The 23,122-nt window shown below is 34.2% G+C and overlaps 1 protein-coding gene across 1 annotated transcript; it reads right to left on the bottom strand.

The window, feature by feature from the left end:
- Positions 1-925: 925 nt before the first annotated feature.
- Positions 926-3,122, bottom strand: LOC18592664 (uncharacterized). Its single transcript, XM_007019504.3, has 2 exons — positions 2,360-3,122; positions 926-1,760 (listed from the first exon to the last, which is right to left on the bottom strand). Exons 1-2 carry the CDS (start codon positions 2,892-2,894, stop codon positions 976-978), a joined length of 1,320 nt encoding a protein of 439 aa, XP_007019566.3. The 5' UTR covers positions 2,895-3,122; the 3' UTR covers positions 926-975.
- Between the last annotated feature and the right edge of the window lie 20,000 nt (positions 3,123-23,122).

The following is a 23,122-nucleotide window of genomic DNA, read 5'->3' as shown; positions in this document are numbered from 1 at the left end:
GAATTAAAAAAAATTATAAGTTAAATTAAGTAATCTTCAGCAAGAGAAGGGGAAATCAGAACTTTTTAAAGAAGTTTTGGCAATTTATAGTTTTCAGATATCCACCTTTGACACCGTCTATCCATCAACTGGGGCAGGGCTTTGTGGAGCAGAAGTATATGCACATTTGGCAGATATAGATAAAATATGATCACTTAAACTCCAATATTTGACCGATGCACCAAATTTCCATCCCCCAAAATAGACAGAAATGTCAAGCATGAACAAGTTTAGAGATATGGTTTTTATAGCTCTATTCAAACCACACGAATGGACTTAGAAAGCATGGCAGCCACACAAAAATCAATTAATTAGTTATAGAGAAATGCAAAATTCTCTCTCTTGCTATTTCTTAAAGTTCAATTACCCACAATAACTGAAATATCCATAGATTTATTACTTGGGATAACTTTTTGTCATGAGTAGTGGAATTGTCGGGATGTGAGACAGAATAGTATAAATTGAAAGGCAAGGACATTCTTACATCAAAATAGTTAGCAATGATGACAACTTAGAGGTGGTAAGCAAAAAGATAATTATCAATCACAATAAGATTTAAAACAAAAAAAATAAAAACAAAGTACATTCTTAATGAATCTTTGGCTGTAAAGCAAACAACAGACAGCTTGAAAAAAGCTGTTGGTTTCTACATCTTTCGTTCGATAATTGAGAGAAAGTAAACATCAAATCCTTGAGAACCGAACTATGCCTAAAATCCTAAATGCCTCTTTGTTTTTATCCCCTCTTAACATTATACTGATTTTTTTGTTCCTTTTGTTTGTTTGTTTCTTTTTTTCACAATAAGGATGATGACAATAATTCAAATCAAACTAGCTACATGCAAATACAAAGTTCAACAAAAGAATAAAATAAAAAAAAGGGAAAAGATCCTAAAAATTTTAAATATATTTATTTATAAAAAAAATGGGATTACTATTAACCAGTGGATGAAGGATAATGACCAGGATGAGACGACGGTGGCACTGGAAAATCTGACCCACTAGCCTGAGTTTGATTAAACTGTTGCCTTAAATTGCCCATTTGTTGCTGTTCAGCAAAAAGCAGAGGAAAAGATGCAGAGGAAGATGATGACGAACCAGAAGCAGATGAAACTGCAAATGAAGATGGCAAAGATGACAAAGAAGAAGATAGAATTGGTTGTTGAATATTGGCTAGTTGAGTAGATTGAATCATCTGCTCTAGCAAGCTTGTAGTTTGTTGTCCATGGAAATCAGTAGAACTCTGTAGCAACTGAGAGTACTGCCAATAATCTCTCAGCATATCAACATTAGAGCTCTGAAGAGGTTGGGATTGGTAATATGATGGCATTGGCGTAGAATGAGATGGTGGGAAATGGGTTGTTAGAGAACTAGAAACTGATGTTTGGGTGGCAGGAAAATTTTGCATTGGTTGAGGAACTAGCCTGACATTTTCCGGGAAATTTAACTTGGCCCTGTTTCCCCTGAACCTCAAGGCAGCGTCGTCATAGGCTCTTGCCGCGGCTTCTGCTGTATCAAATGTACCAAGCCAAACTCTTGCTGCTTTGTGTGGATCACGTATTTCTGCTGCCCACTTTCCCCATGGCCTTTGCCTAACGCCTCTATATCTTCTTCTTCGCTCGCCGGTTTCTTCATAGGCTGCTGCTGCTGCTGTTTCTGTTGATGTGGTTGAAGGTGCAGTTGTGGTAGGTGGCGCAACAACGTTTGTAGTTTCTTCAGTAACTGTAAAAAGAAACGGAGGGATAGATTATTGACAAAGAAAGCAAAATAGTTCTATCTTCTTGTTAAACATTTATTGCTTTGAAGCTAAATGATTGAGAGGTTGAATCCTAAATGAAGGTGGTAATGCTGAAGCTGACGAACTATTTCATTGCAACTTTGAGTTTTAGATGGCCATACCTATCTATGTTTGTCCAAAGCTGACTAATTGAAACTTTGAGTTAAGGCCATATAAATTGTTGAAAGACATGCAATATTACATAGTTTTGTTCTTATTAATATTGTATATATGAAAGTAATTTTGTTCTTATTAATATTGTATATATGAAAGTAATAAAATAAACTGTTATGCAATTTATATTTTATAAAAAATGCTTTTATAAAATTATTGATAATAAGAAAATAAAAAGCCTTTTCTGGATTATGTAATCTTCTGTAAGATAATGTAAGCAAATAAAATAGAAGTGTAATTCCCTAGATTTTCACTAAAGGGTCAAACCATAAAGGAAAGAAGAAGAAAAGAAGAATGAAAATCCGTGTGCAAGGGATAGCTACTTGGAAAAAGATGGAGGACGAAGTGGTATTGACTGAAAATATTATACCAGTAGTTGCACCAGATGATGAATCGGCATGAGAGCCTCTGAAATCACCAAAAGGTCTTTGAACCCTTGTTACAGACTCAATCAATTGAGTAGCACCCTCTTCTTCACGCCCTCTTTTTTGACCAATCCATAGACCAGAACCGGAAGCAGAACCAGAACCAGAAGGAGAAGCAGAAGAAGAATAAGAAGAAGGAGAAGCAGCGGAGCCGCTATGTCCAAAACTAGACGTGACCATGCCAGCCAAGTTAGCACCGTAACCCCAATCAGCAGCAGCTCTTTGCCCGGAAACAACATGTGTCAGGGCAGATACCATTGCTGACATCTCGGTTGCTTGACCTTGTGGTCCAAAAAACATTTCTGTGTTGTTCCTATGTTGGATCATCGGTTGGTTGGATTCTCGAATTTGAGACAGCTGGGATTGTATTTCTTGGGTGTTGCTATCTTCTTGCTGTTCTTCACCGCCATCTCCAACAGGAGGGAACCTGACGTACTGACCTGACCCTCTGTGGTGCGCCACCTTGTTGAGTAAGCACATGAAAACCAATGTAATCTGGGGTTTTTCTTTTTATTGAATAAAACGAGTTTTTGTAAAGACCTACCCTGCTAAGGGTATTTTGCCGCAAAAATGGAAGGAGACTTTGTTTCGAAATGAAGGGAAGAGGGTTTTATATGTGGATAATAAGGAATTTCAAAAGCTGAAACTCTGACCAGCCGCCATTAAAATAGTACCCTTCTGAGTTTTGCCACTACACATAAAATGATAAATCCCACTCTACTTCCACCATCACTACCTTTAGGAGATAAAATTGCAGTATTTATTTTCGCAACAACTTTTTTTATTTTTATTTATTCGAGATGTGATTGCAAAAAAAAACTGGCAGATGGATACTGACCATATGAAATGTTCACACCATGAAATTTGACTGATTAATTGAGTGTTTCATGAGGAACTAACGGCAAATAGCTTAAGAAGTCGGTTGATATTTGCCTTTTTGGGCGGAGAGAGAGAGAGAAGACAGAAAAGATAAGAGTTCATGTTTGAATTGAGTTCCGAATACCGACATAAAATGGGGAATTATCAAATTGGGCTAAGAATTAATTAATGATTAGCCCATAAGTAGTAAGATGGACTGTATCATCCGGCAGTAACTTGGTATCCTAATCTCAATTGATTTTGAACAAGGTTTAAGTTAATTAAGTTAGCTTTTCAGCTAATTTTATAAGATTAAGGAGAGAAAGAGCAAACTTAATTTGGTGTTAGGTATAGACATCGAAGAGGTTATTGCAGGCTGATTAGTTTATGGTTTTACTTTTTGATTCCCAATTGGCAACTGCACATAATAGTAGCTTCAATTCAGAGATTAAAAAACTGAAAGAAGCTGGACTTGTAAAAGAGGGAAGGTATTTTTTGAATAGTTAGGCTCTGTGGTTTTTTGGTACAGAAGTTTGAGTTAGTCTAAAAAGATGAAATATATAAAGTAAAAACAAGTATGGAAAAATTGGAGGGATTTGAAGTTTCGGTCATTTGCATCAATCCAAAGTCATCGCATTGGCTATTAGCTTTTTATATAAATGATATATACCAGTAATAAGAAACTGCATTAATGATTTTTCTTATGTCTAGAATTGAATTAACTAAATGTAGAGATATATTAACAAAGTATTGTTTGTTTTTGGTTTCCTTTTTTTGATGTGTATGGTCAAAACACGTTTCTCTCTGACATGCTCCATGTGCTCAGCAGCACACCCTACCATCTTCTACCGTAAACCCAACAGCAGAAAAATGCAACCATTCAATTTAAGGTGCTTGAAATTACTAATGTCAAAAGGGACTATTTTTCTTATTATTTCTAGTTTCAACCAATTCTTAATCAAGGCCGCTCCTGTTCTTCCATTCCTTTTTCAAGCTAGTATTATTGTATCTTACAGTCGAACAATCCATTGCTTCCAAATAGTACGAAGATGGTATATAATAAAATTGAGTATTTTCTTTTTTTTTTATGTAATTGAAAAGTTAAATCATCATTTGCTTTTATATAATATATATATATTATATTATGAATAACTGTAAAAGTTTGGCTGAACTACCCTAATGTTTCAGCTTTAAGAGAAACTTAAGTTGGGCAAGAGTTTGCTCATTTTCCTTTTGCAATTCGGTGAAGATTGTCTGTATAGAGGTTTAAGTGTAAGGGGTTAGATCTATGGGGGACCCAATGGGGTGCATTTGGCATGAGATTTAGGGGATAAAGACAGGAGATATAGGGGAGATTGATGTCAGAACTGTTGGTCAACACTATAAAATCGTATACGTGGAAAATAGTAGGTAAAAGTAGCTGAGCAGGGCATAGGGCCCCTCAACTTGGCCTAATGTCCCTGAACCCCCTTCCCTAACACCCACACCTACATTTCTAATCTCTTTTGGAGCTGTTTTGCGTGTTCTTATGTCTAATTTAATTTTTATTGTTGGTACGAGGTATCAAATTAAAATTACATATAACTCTGACACTTGCATAAAAAATAACTTTAACTGTTATTATTCTTTTCTTTAGAAAAATTTCAGAATAAATAACTTGTTCCATTCTCAACGTCCAGATATGTGAGCAAAAAGAGAATCATAACTCATCAGTAATTAGATTTAGAATTTTTTACTATAGAGATAAATGAACTAATTGATGCAATCAACTCATTGTTGGTTTGATATTTTTTATTTTATTTTATACACCATCCTTGAGTGCAAAAACCTTATGTTATAAGTTAATTTACGTTTAGCTGTAAATTTATTAATAAAATTAAACAAAAACTCTGAGGTTTCAGGTTTAAGTAATTCTGTTCGTTAAATTATAATTATTAAACAAAGACACCTCATAAACATACAAATTATTAGTGATATTTTTAATTTTGAACAGCATTGTTTATAAATTTGAACAAAACATATACTCTTAAATGCGTGACACATGTTGATTTATTAGTTGATTTGACTGATTGATTTATTCAATGACTTTTCATATGGAGCGTAATATTTAATTCTGATTGCGATTGCAGTTATTGAATTTACAGATTACTTTATTAAATAAAATGATTTTCTTCTTCAACTCTCCATTCAAAAGTTGCATAATATTTCTCAATGTTTTAATTACATGTGCTTGTGAACGTGGTAAATTTCCATCACTTATTCATTTCATTGCTGTTCTACCACTGTTTTGGACAATATACAGAAACAAATAGTACATGAGGATGTTATAATAGCTGGGATTTGAGAGTTAATTTATAGAAAAATTTTAATTCAAGTTTTGTTGTTTTTCGTGTACTAATGATGAGCCATATGTAAAGCATCATCATCATAAGACAAATGATGATGATGATAATTATAATAGTATTAATAGAATAAAATAGATAACCTTCTATTGTTTTCATGGGATAATAATCGGTTTTTTTATTTAAAAAATAATTTTGGAATTTAAATTTTTTAAGGAACCCGCTTGAATGGTTCTCTTTCTAGAAAGAAGAATGGAACATATATTAATGGGTATAAAGACCCGTACATATGAAAAGTTACAAGTCTTGGGAACATCGCCTGGCACTCTGATGACCTTTGATTTATTCCGGCATTCATGATGATGTACTAATTTTCCACACTTTGCACTTGTACGTCGTTGTGAGGCTGATGAAGAAAGATAGAGGGGAAAACTCTTGGAAGATTCCCACATCTACATGGGCATAATAGTACTAATTTTTGTTGTTTTCTCAAGGAAATTCCGTATAAGAATTGTTTGCATATGACATAAACAAGGTGAAATCTAGATGATTTAAATGGACAGCTCCCTCACATTCGACCCCTTTGTTAATCTTTTCGTTGCTATTTGCATATATAGATTTCTTTACACATTAATTAATTACCAGCAATGATTTTGAAACAAAGAATAAAAGAGTTAAACCACAAATTTTGAGTTTCTTTTTTGTTTTTAGATTAACATATAACAAATACTAGACTATAATTAATATTGCTTGATTCAATTAGTTAGTAGGTTCAAAGTAGGGTTGAGTATGGTTCGGATACACAATCTTGAAGTCATACCTGTAATCCATTTATGTAGAGTGGATTCTAAAAATTTTGGATTGTCAATATGTTTATATGACTTCTTTTACGATCAACACTCAACACTATTGTCTTGTATAGTTTTAGATCAATCGTAAATCTTATATTTTTTAAAAAAAATTAATTAAAATAATATTTATTATTATTATTATTATTAATGTAAACTACAATCAAATATTTACTGAATCTATGAATACTACAAGAAAATTCATACTTTCACATTATAATTCACATTATAATTGATTTATTGTTAGGTTTTGTTATTTTAAAATATTAACATTTTGTTCACTATTGTTGGTGAGTTTTTTGTATTCATTTATTATTTGTATTGGATATAAACATTTTAAATAACTCTTTAGCTTAATGATCAATATCTGTATACTCTTTTATGGATTCAAGTTTTACAATTTAACCTTTTAATCCCATAAAAAAAAAAAGAAATAACTAGATCCTAGGGTCTGATCTTTCGATTCAAGGCAAGTAGATAAGTTTTTAGAATTATGTATCATTAAAAACATGTCAATCCTAAATAATTTGGCCTATGAACACCCATCAAGTCAGAGGACTATCTTAAAATCAACCTAAATTCATCAATCCAAGGCGATTCACGAGTAACCCTAAATCTTTACATGCTTATCCTTAAGTTCAATATCACTTTTCTTATAGTGGGGCAAAACTTAATGCAAGTAAATATATATAAAATATGGTATCAAGTTCAAATTTGTGGACAAAGAGGTGAGATTCATAATATAAGATCGTGCTGTTCCTATGGTGTAGTTTAAATCATATGAGAAAGAAAAATTCAAAAAATATATATTAAATCATTCATGACTTTTATTTTAAAAAATTCAACGATAAAGATTAATATTTACGATATTGCACGGGTTAAGATCTCATTAGATCGTAGAATATTTTTCGCACCCACGGGCGGAGGAAAAAATGAAAAAGAGAAGGTGATTGCAGCCTGCTTTCATGGAGGACAAGCATGTTTACACTTTTCCTTTTTTTTGCACATGCTCATATCACAGACCAACAAAGCATTCATTATCCAAATCAAATAGATTTAGTTCTCCTTATCCACTTTTCATTTTTAAGCTGCTTCAACCACCCAGCTTTGTACTACTTTTCTGCACGTGAACAATTCTAATAGGGCTGCATTAGTTAACAATTTATTAGCAAAAATCCCAAATAAAAAATAGAATCAAATCAATAAACATGATAATCTAGCATTATGTTATACACGTGTAAAGGAAAAGTTCTCGACATAAAATCAGAGAGAAGAATTGGAATTTGATATGGCTAACATTAATTCTAGAACCACGACCTTATCTTTAAGATAAATACTCATTAAAGATTCTTATACCATTTGCTCATCATCCTGGAAGAAGCCATAGACAAACCTAACCAGCTGACAACGGCTGCAAATCCTTTACACTGTCAGCTATTTATAATTTCCGTACATCATTGTATTTTCTAAGAAGCCCCCCCCCCCCATCCTTTCATTTTTCCCTTTTTTACTATTAATTAGCACGAAGTTTTGAAAAATTCCAAGGAAGTATAAAACTTTATCAAAATGTGAAGTATGAGAAGCAGCAGCAGACAATTATTTAATCTTTACTTCTTTTTGAGATATTTGCCTGCTAATATTTAACTTCATTTAATTTTTGATGGGATCCAAAGTAAGCTGTACATTATTGACAGAATAATACATTTGGGTTTATTTATTTATTTATTTCTTCTGTGTTGTACTAAATAGTTTGAAATTCAATAGGAGAGAATTAAACTAATGACAGTGTGTGTAAATAGTATATATTTTAAGCACAAAAAAATTTTGTATCTAATTTGAACTATTTAAATTGATAAAATTATTGGAAGGAAAAATTATCCAAAATTCATAGCAAACCAAGATGATAAAGATCAGCAACAAACAGACAAAGATAGATAAATAATGTCGCCTCTAGTTTGAATCTATGTAATCCCTGTTTAAGTTTAAGAGGGACACTTGTATTATAAACACTCATAGTAAAATGTATGCTTTATTCTTCAATTAAGTCTATAATGTTCAGTTCTTTATGGTACTAGAGCATACCTTATTTTCATTCTTTATGATATTTCATGGTCTCTACACGTGAAGGTATAAAAGTATTAAAATGGTGATCAAAGAAATTTCATATTTATTAAATTAGAAGTATCTTAAACATATAAACATAACCAGTACTTCTCCACTTATTGACAATTAATTTTAAATTAAATACCCATCTAAACAATTTAACATAATATCAAAAAGAACTCAACTTTAAAGAGTTCAGTTATGATTCATTACTGTTCTTACTACCTTAAATCTCTATGGCCTCAACCTCCCATGTCATCAGCTTGGTTTGCTTTGAATTTTGATCACTTTTCCCTCCAATAAGATCCTTATCGTTTCTTTTCTATTTTTAACCTTTATATCTACTAGAAAAAGGATTATACTTGCTAATTTGTTTCATGTTGAACATGCATACGTTTAATGAGTAGATTATTTATTTCTGTTGGTTTGCGTCGTCGGAGGCTAATTAATTAAAATCAGTCGTTATTTTTGTCGCATATAGGAGATAGCTCCTCGCTGTCGGCTGATTGTCCAAAGGGAACGGAATCAATAAGGAAAGCATGCAGCCGCGAGGTGGAAAAGGCTTTCATTTTTGCTATCTCACTCTCTCAGTGGTGGGCTCAGAGTATTATTATTTTGATGGATCTTGCTAAAAAATTATACTAAAATTCTTTTCCATAAAAAAAGAAAAACAAGTGACCCACCACATTGGATTTTTGCATTTTGTTTGGATTCAAACTATTCAGTTAAAAGTTATTGCACCTGATGTTACTTTATCATTCTTTCAAAAATCACTTATAACGTTTAACTATTTGATTAAATGATTAATACATGCATTCCCTATTTAAAAATTTAATTTGAATTCTCATTTCCCACATAAAAAAAAAAAGAAGAAAGAAAGAAAGAAAGAATGTATCACTCTGTAAGATACTAATTTTTTTTTGAAAAGCGTATTTATTAATCCCGAGAATCAGTGTATTATTTCAAAACCTCTTGTTTATTTGACAGGAGATTTTTCATAACATAAGAACTTGATTTGGGTAAAGAAATTTGAACATTAATTAATTTATTAATTACTTAATAGTAATTTTTTTACGTGTTAAAACATTTAAATTTGAAGAAATGGTGAGAAATGGCCTTTACAGTAAGGTGACTTCAAAAATGACATTCTCTATAATTTTAATTGTTTTTAGCCAATTTTTGGCATGATTTGACAAGAATACCCTTTAATCCAATTAATCCAAATGAAGACGCGTCTCAGTTTCTTTCTTTCTGCTCTCCCGTCATTCAACTTAAAATTTCAAAATTAAATCTTGATTTAGATTTTGCTATCCCTCCGTCCAGCTCTCCAACGCCATCAAGGTCTATATCAGTAGCCAACTTTCTCACGATCCCAAAGTGCAGAGATGACATCAAGGTATTTGTTATGGGTTCTTGCGTTTATTTAGGGTTATTCATAGAACGAAAAAATTTATGGGTAAATTATATGAGTTTGGAAACTTAAATCTGGCTGGGGGTAGCGAAATCAATCAGTGTATAGGCGATGCATGAATATTTGTTAGGCATTGAGTCACTGGATATTAAGGTGTGTGATTGGATATTAGGAATCGTTACCTGTTTATTTGGCATTAGGTGCGTGAATATTTGTTGAGCATTGCGTGAGTTCTTTATAGGTATTACGTGACTGAATATATGTTGAGCGTTGCGTGACAAGTAATATGTGACTGAATATTACCTAACTGAATATTTGTTGAGCATTGTGTGAGTTCTTTATAGGCATTACGTGACTGAATATTTGTTAGCGTTGCGTGACAGGAGTTACGTGACTGAATATTACATGACTGAATATTTGTTGAGCATTGCGTGATCTGTTTGTAGGCATTGCGTGACTTTAGCTACCTAATACTGAAGGTGATTCTCTACTAATTATCTTCAATAACCTAATAAGCTTCAATATAATTCTTGAAGTTTATATATAATTTCAGACTTGTATAGTAGCAATAGTATTAGATTTTGGTTGGTTTACCATGATGCTTAAATTAAAAAAAATAGAAGAGAAAAGAGGAAACGATAACGAATTTCTTGGAAAAGAGAAAAAAGGTAACATTAAAATCCTTTTTGATTAGTGAAAAAGAGAGAAAACCTTTAAGCTGCTTTTTGTAAAGAATATCTTGGAAAATGATGTTTGGCTTGACTTTTACTTTTAAGAGGTAGATAAGATGAAAGGGCAGGCCGAACAGGTACTTAACAACCAATTCAGCCCCCCTTCATTGCACTGATATGACTGTAGAAAACGAAGAGTCAACTTTCATGCCTATAAATAAAGGGAACCATTAACCATTTGAATCAAATTCAATTATCTTAATCAATCTTAGATAATTGAAAAATGACGTTCAGAGATCCAAAAGTCGAGAAGGGGAAAGAGGGAGCCTCCGAAGAGGATGAGGTGCCTTTTAGTGTGAGGGACAAGTTGCACATATTCCACCAAGAGATGCAAGTCTTCATCGACAACCTGATGCAAAGGACTTTTGACCTAGAGGTTGCCATCTTAAGCAACTAAAAGATTCTCGCCAAGATAGAGTTCAAAGTAGATGAACTTATGAAGAAATGAACTACGGTTCATTTTTTTTGTATCATCTCCTTGTATTTTCGGGGGGGTCTTTTTAATAAAATTTGAATAAAATTTATAGCAATTTTTATTTTCATTGAGCACATATTTTCTTGAGTTATTTTCTTCGTTTAAGTTGGATTATACTGAATAACTTCGTGAGTGGATGTTAGCAATTGAGTGACCTATTATTAGGTATTAGGAGAGTGGGTTATACGCGGTGCGTGAATTGTGCAATGCATATCTTCTGTTGAGATATTGCATGAGTGGTTTGTATGTATATGGAATAGAGTACCTATGGTGACGTGTTGTTATGTATTGCGTGACGTTGGGCCAGTACGTGATTGTTTAAGTTGACATAACATGAGTGGATATTAGGCATCGATTAACTTATTATTAGGTATTGTGAGGCTCAATGTGCGTGACTTGTGCAATTCACCTCTTGTTTTGAGGTTTATTATTCATTAAGTGACTTATTCTTAGGTGTTGTGAGCTTGGCGGTGCGTGACTGACTTGTGCAATTCATGTGTTGTTTTGAGGTTTTTGTTCAATAGTCTTTTAGGCTTGCGTGACTGATTTTTATATATTACATTACTTGTTGTAGCAAGAATGGTGGCGCATGACTAATGAAATTCATGTGTTGTTTAGAGGCTTTTGTTCAGTAGTTTTTTAGGCTTGTGTGACTAGTTTTTATATATTGCGTTACCTGTTGTAGCGAGAGTGGTGGGGCGTGACTTATGGAATTTATGTGTTGTTTAGAGGCTTTTGTTCAGTAGTTTTTTAGGCTTGCGTGACTGGTTTTTATATATTGCGTTACCTGTTGTAAAGAGAGTGGTGACGCGTGACTTGTGCAATTCATGTGTTGTTTAGAGACTTTTGTTCAATAGTTTTTTAGGCTTGCATGACTGGTTTTTATATATTGCGTTACCTGTTGTAACGTGAGTGGTGGCGCGTGACTTGTGCAATTCATGTGTTGTTTAGGGATTTTTGTTCAGTAGTTTTTTAGATTTACGTGACTGGTTTTTATATATTGCATTATCTGTTGTAGAGTGAGTGGTGGCGTGCGACTTGTGCAATTCATGTGTTGTTTAGAGGCTTTTGTTCAATAGTTTTTTAGGCTTGTGTTACTGATTTTTATATATTGCGTTGCCTGTTGTAGCGTGAGTGGTGGAAAGTGACTTGTGCAATTCATGTGTTGTTTAGGAACTTTTGTTCAGTAGTTTTTTAGGTTTGCGTGACTGGTTTTTATATATTAAGTGACCTGTTATTATATATTGCGAGAGCGGTGGCACGTGACTTGTGTAATTCACCTCTTGTTTAGGGGCGTTTGTTCACTAGTTATTAGGCATTGCATTAATGTGTATTAGACATTGCGACACTTAATTTTTGTTAAATTTCTGCAGCAGGCCAAATGTGACTTAGACATTGTGTAAGTGGTTTCTATGCATTGAGGGGCTATTTTTGATAAATTGACTGATCGTGACACTTATTTTCAATTAAATTTTATCGGCCTATCAAATGTGAAGCTTATGATTACATACGGTGGTCATTGGGTCGATGACACTTACAAGGGTGGTGAGACACAAGTGAGGGGTGTTGGGAGTGATTTGTCATTTTCGGGACTAGTGAAGCTGGTTGAAGAAGTTGTTGGGGTCAACTCACATAATAATGAAATCGAGCTACATGCATCACTCAGTCATGCCGCAAGGGTTTCGCGAGCAGTTATCAGGGCTGATGAAGATGGAGCAAGTATTCTGCGAGATGAGAGGACATTTGTTGTGTTTGTAACAGTTAAGGCAGGAAATGCAAACGATATTCCACATAAGCATGGTATCCAACATAGTAATCACCAAGAACAAAATGTTAATTATTTTGACATACCACACCATGCATTTCCTAACAAACAACCATGGAAATCACGTTTGATATATCCTCATGAGTTTCAGTAGCCTGGCGCACACATGAGGTGTTTGCAAATGATGTCTGCACAATTTCGATCGGAGTGTGCATTGAACGAAATACTCGGTACTTTGCAACAAACACAACTGTCGCTCGAAAATGCATTGGGTCCATTGTCATTAGCAAATGACACTGTGATGGTTGTGAGTGATGACGATGCATCTGATCAGATTGAAGATGATGTTGAAGAGGACGACACAGCGGATCGAAACGATGAGTTATGTTATGACTGTGAAGATGATTACATTGGCGGACATGAAAACCGTTCAGAGGACGACAAGGTTGATCAGACTGACATTCTTGATTGCAGTCATGCAGATGGCGGTATAGGTCATACCACAATTGTTGTGTTCGAAGAGGTTGATTTGGACGACCATGGTAGAACCGTTGAATTAGAAGATGTTGAGGGTGTGAACCCTATTTAAGAGAACGCCATCGCACTTGAGAACTACTAGATCTCCAACTGCATTTACTGCATCTGTATCTGCATCACCCGCTGGATCTCCAACCGTATTGACTATTGGATCTCCAACTGCATTGACTGCATCTGCATTTGCATAATCGTCTGCAATAACTGGAGGTCTTTTTTCGATTGTGTCCACATTTTTTGAGGCTCTCGCTTAATGCTGGTAGTCATCTATGGACACAGCGCTCTGTTGCGCGGCTCAGCATTTGAAGCAGGAGGAGGGGCAACAGCAGAAACAGGAGGAGGAGCAGTAGGAGAAGCACCATGAACAGTTGCAGGAAGAGAATGAGGTGCCTCAGCAGCATCGAAATCGGAATGGACCTCCTCGTCCGTGGTGCGTCTTCGCTTAACGGCTCATCGTACTAGACTTTTGCCTTTGCGATCCGTTATTTTTCTCCTTTGCTGGGGATCGAATTCTGGGTGACCCTCCAACTTCTATAATGGAATGTATTGCTGCCCCTCGGAGATGTTGACCTCAATGTCCGCCCAATATGAGGTCAACATCTTTTTTGCTGTTGGCTCCAACATCCTCACTGCCCACAACTGCACCAAAACATACATTAGTATTAGGTATAACCCTCGCTACCTTATGACAATAAAAATAAAATTTAATCAAGCCCCAAAAAAATATGGTTTCTTTACTCACCTTACCCTCTCTCTCCAAACTTGCAATATTGGCGTGGAACCTTTCAAGCCTCTAATCACAATGCCATTTAAGAATTCTTGGCCAAACCTGTTCGGACTGCCACTGCCTTCCGAACGAGCTTCTGATTACAGGTATTGCTTCCAACGCTTAAAACTGCACATCAATTGTATATCATTTTTAGTCACCTCATAAATTCTTATGCGAAAACAATAATGATAATGATAAACATTAGGCTATGGTAGACTATCTGAAAAGCCCATATGAATTTGTATAGGTGGTAGAGCTTCTTATTTGCTTCGCTTGTAGCGGGAGGTACGAAACCCCTCAGCAAGTAATCCACGATCAGACTCCAAACGTATGTTCTTGACTAGGGACAACAACCATGGAACGACAGATCGTCTGTAGTCTTGACTGAATAAAACGTTGATCGCGATCAAGACAAGGGCCATCTTGCTCGCGTCTCCCTCTTGCTAAAACTGCCCTCCCTTGAACGTGTCTAAAACTTGTTGGATCTTCACCTCCTTCCCAAGTCCCCAATATCGTAGGTGAATTCCTCCAGGGAAGGCCTCGTAAGGATTGACAATATGGGCCAGTAGAGGACCAAACTTCAGTCCTGTCACCAAATAGAACTCCCTATTTGAAAAGCGGGCCTTTGTTTTCCTTATTGCCAACCATAACTCTACCTCCGTGGCGTTAAGTTCGTTGATTCTGTGTAGCATTAGATTGTGCACAAGACTGGCGCAGAATAAACTCTTGTATGCTTCAACGTCCATCATGTGCCCGAAGCATGTTCTCTTAAAGCTTTCCAGCTCGTTCACTTGACACAGCATCTCACGTATCACGTGCAGATGCGACCGCTTACAGTGGATGTTAATGCCCGTATTGAACCCCCACCGGTGCCTCGGCACACAAAGCAAGGACTCCACGTTTTCCTGCTCTATTCCTGTGTTAGCCATTTGCAACATAAAACAGATAACATTCCCATTTTAGTCATGTCAATACTATCATTGTATATTAAACAAAAGAACTAGAGAAATTTATGAGAAATAGCCCTTCTCATAAGTTCACTCAAAAAATAACCCTAACAATATTTTAACTATTTTTAGACATCCTTAAAATAGAATAATTAATCCAAGTGTGGAGCATGGATTATTAAGTAAATCAACATATACACATTAAAGCATTACAGTTGACCCACAATAATACAGAATGAACCTATACAGATAAATTTCATGCAGTTATGACACTCGTGCAATTTCCTACAACAATAGTCACGCAATGCCTAATCAATTAGTCATGCAATTACTAACATTAAATCACGCAATGATTTATAAACAAGTCACGCAATTCTAAGAACAACTAATTGAATCACGCACACACTAACCAATGCCATGCCTGAACAATATTCATGCAATAACATAGAAACCAGTAACGTAATGACCTATCAATCAATCACGCTAAGTTAAACCCTTTTTCAATCACGCAACCCCAACGTGACCCCATGCCAAAATCCACTCATGCAAAAGGTGCCAACCACTTAAGCACGCCCTCACTCAGGCAATATCTAAACCATCAACAGAATTCTTAACACATACATATTAATCAGTAACGCATGGCCGGTCACCTTTCCACCCAAACAACACCAACAATACCACCTTCATGTTTATATTCAAAAATTTCAAACAACAAAAATATCAATATGAATGTGCAATATGTATAGGTTTATGCTCAAAAACCTTAACCCTAAACATGAACAATAACCATTATGTCAAAAACCTCCACATGGTTCAAAATAAAATAAAAAAATTCATAAAAAAATATTATACCTTTCTTAACGTAATGTCAACTTCATCATACTGCTCAATATGTGAACTACCTTTGTGCGAATAATAACCACTCCAAAAGGCTCTTACCACTGCCAAAATGCTCGGAAGTTGAATTATCGAGGAATGCTTTTGCAGACTTGCTTCTGAGGATATGTACGGTCTCTCGATGAAAACTAAAGAGTTGTGGTCCACATAAAGGACATACTTAACCCGTTAATAGGTTTCGAGTTGAGGCGCGAAGTCTAACGAATGAGTCGGTTTCATTAAGAACAATTTTGTTCAATTTTTTTTCTCTTGGCTAAAAACAGTTAAAATTATAAGGAGGACCATTCTCAAAAATACCTTATACTTGAGGCTCATTTAAGAAAAGCACTCTTTAGATTTCAAGTTCAAATCCTACCGCAGGTGTGCCTAGTCCAAGGTTTATTAATTAATTTGTTTGATTTATTATTTAATTTTTTCTCCTTAATTGTGTGATAGTTAATGTCAACATATACGTATAATATTATTATTCATTTTAGTGATTGTTGATTTTTAATTCTTACAATAATTAATGTTTTTTTAAACACATGTATACTATGTGTGGGTTTGATCTTATTTCACTAATTTAAGAGAAGAAGAATTTTAACTCAAAACTACATCTTTACGGAAAAGAAACACTAAATACTTTTCATCATTTGAATGATGCTTTTGGTAATCTCACGTCAAGTATACAACACTTTTGTTTTCAAATCATTGAATGCATCCGTTTGAAGGAGTAAGCTTTTGTGAACTCTAACAGCTCCCACAAATTCCTCATATCCCTACCTTTTCAATGGAATCAAAATATTTTTCATGATGCGATCACAACTGTTCTTCCCATGAGGCCGAGGAACCATTCCAAATGTCAGCCGCCTACAGAGAAGGGGAAATATATAGTTAAGACTATACTTTCCTCCTGCCTTGGAGCCGTACGCATTTTGATAATTACTTGCTAGTTCCCCATGTAAGGAGCTAATAAAAGCAATCACTCCTCATAATTTTCACACATTAAGTTCAGTTACATTCAAATAATTTTAACCCTAAACACATATTATATTTATTAAAATTAATCAATAGCGTATAAATTAATTAAACAAGTTAACAGAAAATTAGATTAAATTCACATACGATGAAATTTGAATTTGAAACTTAAAAGTTCAAAATCTCTTCTTTATCATCAAGACAAAATTTCATTAGCAAAAATTTAATTTAATTAGAAAGAACAAATTATCAAAATCTCAGTCAAAAGAAGAAATAATAGTTAAATGAATCAAAGTTGACTTGGGAAAGAGACTTGGCTTGGAGGTAGGTGGCCCGAATGGCCTAAATGGGGTCAGGTTCAAAGACTTGGAAGTGAAGATGAGATGCTCAAAAGACAAAAAGCCAAGAAATGGTACAAGGGACGATAACAAACAAAGAATGATTAAATCGTATAAGCTATAATAAAACAAATCGTGTTAATAGGGGGAAAAGATGGTCGAAATCATACTCAGCTCCACGTGTAATCAAATTCCCATTAGTTATATTCCCATGGAGCATTTGTCATAATTCGACCTTTAATTTTACTGTTTCAAGGGAAAAGTAGAACCCATATTATGTACGGAGAGGGGATAATGTGTATACTTTTTTTTTTTTTTTTAAAAAGACAGATGCTTATTTTTTCTTTTACAGAATCCTCAGTGATATAGTTGATAATACAAGTAATTTACCGAGTGAGAGTTCCTCTGGATACCAATCCATCAGTCAAACTCGTTGATCAGCAAGCTTGGTGTCACAGATCTTACAGCACTTGAGGTAATGAGATAGCAAGCAACACTGCACCCATGGTGGATTTCTAGCAGCATCCTTAACTTCCTTGCCATCAGCACTTACAGCTACTCCAAGCAATTCATTTAACTTGCCACTCAATACATCCACCGACAAATATAATACAATTATAACGTGATACAATTATATCAAATTATTTATATGATATGATTCGTAATTTAATTCTTCTCAACAATACATTGATTATGATTTTTTATTTTATTTTTTCATTTGTCGGATTTAAAAGAAGCCAATGACACGATACCAGTGTCAAAAGCTTTAGTCCAAGTTCTTTGTCCATTAAATTCTTTATTAACAATTTGTTAACAATATAGTTCAATTTCGATGAAAGAATACAAATATCTGGATGGGTATAAATTAGTTATCTATATCAAGAATATTCCAATATACAATATAATAAATAAATGTGTAGGTTAAATGGACCCCCATTTTTTGCCTTTAAAAAAAAAAAATGGACCCCCATTTTCCGTACATCACGCTTTGCATTGTGAACTAAAAAAAAACGAATACATAAATAAAATTTGTCACTGATGAGATGAACCAAACCCTCATAGAAGTTAGCTTTAAGTAGACTTAGATGTAAAATGTGGAATTCAGAAGCTTGAAGTCTGAATTGATAATGGGGGATTACTTTCCAAAGTGACATTCCAACGTTCTCTTCTCTATGGCTTTTAGGTTATGGATGAACTTTCCTGTTAATTTCTTACAAGAAAGTAGTGTGAAACACAAGGCCAAAGTTAAAAAGGGAAAGTAATCGATTAGCACTTTAAATTGGGAGTAGATGCATGCATTAATTTTCTATTCTATTCAATCAATTTGAAGTCATCCATTTGCAAATTTAGGAGTAGATAAAGTGGATTGGAAATTTAATTATCTTTCTATATATTATTTAACTCATCTTTACACCATAAGATCGGCACTCAAATCAAATACAACGTGGACTAAAACCAACTGTAGCTGGTTTTGCCGACGGTATATTGGATGGACCAATCTCTTCAGTAGTATTTATTTATTTAACCTTGACAGCTATTTTAATGTCTAAATACAAATAAAATATTGAAATTTATCTATGTTATTAAAAGTTTTGTTTTGATTTATTTTTTATTTGATATAATACTTAAAAAAAAAGTTCATGAACTATTTAGAAAAATTAAAATAAATTTTTATTTTTTTATTACCTTCAATCAAATTTTTATATTTTTGTTTTGAGTTAAATAGGTTCTTATAACTAATAGATACATAATTATTATTAATCACAATATCACTTGTTATTTTATATCACATGATATTGATGTGATATATTAATATATCACAATAAATGAACACATGACATGATGACATGATCATTAATAATTTCACCTTACACCTCAATATCACGTAAATATAAAATGACAAATAGCATTTTGACTAATGATAATTAATTAATCGTTAGTCATAAGTCTATTTGATTCAAATTAAAAATGAATAAGTTTGATTGAATGCAAAAGAATAATAATGACTTATTTGAATTTTATTAAATAATTTAAGAATCTTTTCAAATATTATATCTTTTTATTTTTATTTTTTAATTATTTTGATATGGGCAATGTAAAAACCTACTTCACCCAAAACAATTCTAGCAGTTAATGTTGCCCATAAATATGAATGCGTGGATTAATCCATCAACGATATACAACAAATGGCCAAATCCTAATAGAAAGGAACATTATCCAATCCCTTACAAGAAAATCCCGCAGATATTTTGTATGATATGCCCTAGTCTACTTTCGAAACAATCAAAGAAGAAAGCATTTGCCGGTGTCAGTGGTCCTCAACAAAATGCTTAATAAACTGAATTTCTTCATATTTTCTTTTTAAGAGACAAACAAAGAAAAAAGAACAATTGATAAGTTGCTTCGATTAAGGCTCCATTAGGAAATTGCATTTGGAATTCTGTTGGATTGCGTGGTTCTTGGACTTTGGCAGCAAACACAATATTGGTTAAAGCAGATATAGGATTTACAATAACAATTTGTTTTGATCAAAAAGTAGGCTTCTAAGTTTGTTTAATTTTGGGATTGAATGTGAATTTTATGAAGCAAAATCAACGTCGACAATTATTTAATTTTCTTTATGTTTTCTATGCATTTATTCAATTTTATTTTTTTGTCAGGATGGGTTTTTAAGTGGACATTTTATCTTGTCACGTCCCTTTATCATAATAAAGCCAAACATTTACAAACCTTATTTTTTTCATCACTATTTGTATTAAAATAAAAGACAGCGGGCACCATTTTTTACTGTAATTTTTATATTTTAATAATAAAATTTAAATTAATTAATTTTAAATAATCAAGTTGGGCCGAACTTGCTTTTAAAGGTGTCAATCAAGCTCAACAGCCCATGAACACCTCTATTCATATAAAACCACTTTTTTTTAAAATATATATATATATATATTCCATGGTCATTTACATAATGAAACTCTCTCTCTCTCTTATACAATGTCTAAATTCAATCTCAAAATCTCAAATTTTATAAAGCAATGAGACAATATTAAACTATATACAATCCTGAGCAAATGTCAAAATTGGTACGGAGATACCCTTAACTCATTGATGCTTATTTCTCCTCTGTTTTTAGAGCAAAAGCATTAAGGCTCAATTTTGGATATATATTTTCTACCCCAATTTCCCTAAATGCTTAGTAGGTCTTTATCAATTCTATTGGACCATATAAATCAATAATATCTGAACATGTGATTCAGAGTATGTACACGTAGCCAAAAGTTAAAATGAATTCTCTTTTTACTAATTAAAACAAAATATATGTTTCCAGTTTTTATCAAACTAGCAGGTACTTTGACAAGTAGTCCAGTCTTGATTCTGTAGAAAACGATTTTGAACTCAAAATGTCAAAGATGAGATCCTCTAGCGCCGTTAGCCAAATCTCATACGCAGAAAAGAAATGAGCATGTGCTGATTTGAGGGCCTTGTCTTTCTTCCTCGTGACCATGAACAATCTATCTGACAAGGACCTTTGGTTTGCAGCTCAGCATGGACGGTGCAACCAGTTTTTTAGTGAGACCAAAAGTGAAGCTAAAGAAAGAGAAAGAAACCCTTGAGAAGTCAAATTTGCAATGACTTATTAGATCACTATAAGCCGCTTCTGGCACTTGTGATGTGTATTCATTGTGTTCAAGTTCGTTGCATCTCAACATTTTCATCAGTTCAGTCACCGGCCTTTCACTGTCAACCCCACCTATTTGTTTTTTTTTTTATACCACGTTGTTCATGACAATGGGGTCATTTTCCCTCTTTTGGTGAGAGATGTTATACAGTCATTCACCATTCCACCCAGGCCTGAGGCTCTGGCAATTGGCATTCCGCTCTCTGGGCCATCCAGAAATAGAAACATTCCATTAAAAAGTCTTTTTGTTTTTCAAAACCCCACTCGGGCACTTCCATCCATAGCTAGCTTCATTGTGAACCTGGTTTAGGATCAGCGTGAGAGCGTAGCCCCCAGTCAAAAGTATGATTGTCCAGCGGTGGCTTCTCATTGGCTTTTCTATTTGTCAAACTTTTCACAAAGTTGAAACGCATGCCCCGCGCACATACACACAAGGTTTTAAGGTTGTTAACTCCCGAAATCCTGGTAGAAAAAGGGTCCACTTTTACAGCACCCTGGCCGAAAGAGCACAGTAATGAATCAAGGTTGCAAAGATAAGCTCCAACACTTGTGTCCTGAAAATGACTTTGAAATCAAAGCACTTCCAACTTCTTGAAGTTGGGCTCTTTCTTGTTTGTCCTCATCTTTAGTGCTGGCGATATCTTCGAATTGCCATGTAATAACTCCGAAATTCTTGCAGGATGATTCCGTCAAAGTACTGAAACGACTAACATGCGTGCTCCAAGCAGAAAGTCGAAAATCTATCCTTGTCCTGTCCTGGATGCGGTGCACTTGGACCAATGGAATCAAATGGGTGTAAACGTAGGGAAGTTCTCTTACCTTTTCCCTTTGGACTAGAAATAAGCAGCGTAACCAATAAGTAGAGCAAATAACAACACAAATAGCAGAGTCAAAAGAAATGCCTCTAAAAGTCTTTTTCATCTAGAGATAGAAGCTAAAACAGTCTGGAAAGTGATAAATAAGCAACACTTTAAATGCAGTTTCAGCTACAGTAAACCCGCAGCCTGCCATTTCAGAATTTTAGAAGCTCCTACATTCAGATTGGAGCATGTGTTTTCTTTCCTGTGAACGAAGTAAGAAAGCAGCTAGGTAAGCCTCTACAATTGGGGGCTTTAACAGTTGAATCTAATCATGGATCACGAGTAGAACCAACTCATATGATTTAACAGCATTTCAACTTCTTACTGAACAAAGAGAATGAATTAGCAGCTACCAGCATATGATTAAGTTTTCCTCAGCATGAGGTCCTCTCAGCAGGTCTTCATTTAGAATAATTAACCTGCTTTCACATGAATTTCTTGTAATTAGCATGATTTAAAGTGAGTCAGGATAATAATGTACAAATATCTTGAAGCAATCTCAATACTAACTTTACCAGTTTTGCCTACAATGGAAAGGCGACAAAGAAAGTGCTTATCAGAAAGTAGTCCAAAAACATCTATGGTTAATGGCTGATTTCATATCAGCGCCGCATATCAATAATCTACTGCCAGGTGCTGTCACTATCAAGTCATTCTCCGCATCAAACTCAGTATATATCCACTATGCTAGCAATGTCCAATCATCAGACTGACAGAAACATGATTCTCTATAGAAATAAACCCAAAGATAGGAAAATAAAAATAGAAAGAAACTATATATCATCTTCAATGAATGCAACTCGCTTGTTTGAATCCAATAGAAAGAGGCACCGGTTCAGAGAAAATTTCCAGACCAACAAAAACAAAATCTACCTAAAAACCAATGTTCAACTTAAGACCATTCTTTTTAGTTGACTTTCAGCAAAGAACGATATCCATCTCTCACAACATGACAAATAAAAACGTCTCCACTTTTGTTTTCATCCAGGCAATGTCAAAGTCATATAAAAATAATCAACATTAAATGCAATGCGCTATTTTCAGTAAACCTTTCCAAACCTAGTTCTCCTCGAAGGATTTTCAAATTTGACGGTGTTCATTATGAACAAGTATCACTTGGAAGATTTCATCAAATGATTTTATAATGAAGCTCAATTCATTTGCAGTAGTGCTTGAAAATGGCTGGCAATTCACAAA

Source organism: Theobroma cacao, chromosome 8 (genome assembly GCF_053813885.1).
Source record: "Theobroma cacao isolate CCN51 chromosome 8, ASM5381388v1, whole genome shotgun sequence".
Taxonomy (NCBI): Eukaryota; Viridiplantae; Streptophyta; class Magnoliopsida; order Malvales; family Malvaceae; genus Theobroma; species Theobroma cacao.
The sequence above is the reverse complement of the archived record's forward strand: the minus strand, read 5'-3'. Positions and strand labels throughout refer to the sequence as shown.

Coding starts and splice junctions, on each gene's coding strand:
- LOC18592664 (XM_007019504.3), bottom strand. CDS start 2,894: ATGTGCTTACTCAACAAGGTGGCGCACCACAGAGGGTCAGGTCAGTAC. Junction 1,761..2,359: donor ATCATCTGGTGCAACTACTG/GTATAATATTTT, acceptor TTCTTTTTACAG/TTACTGAAGAAACTACAAAC.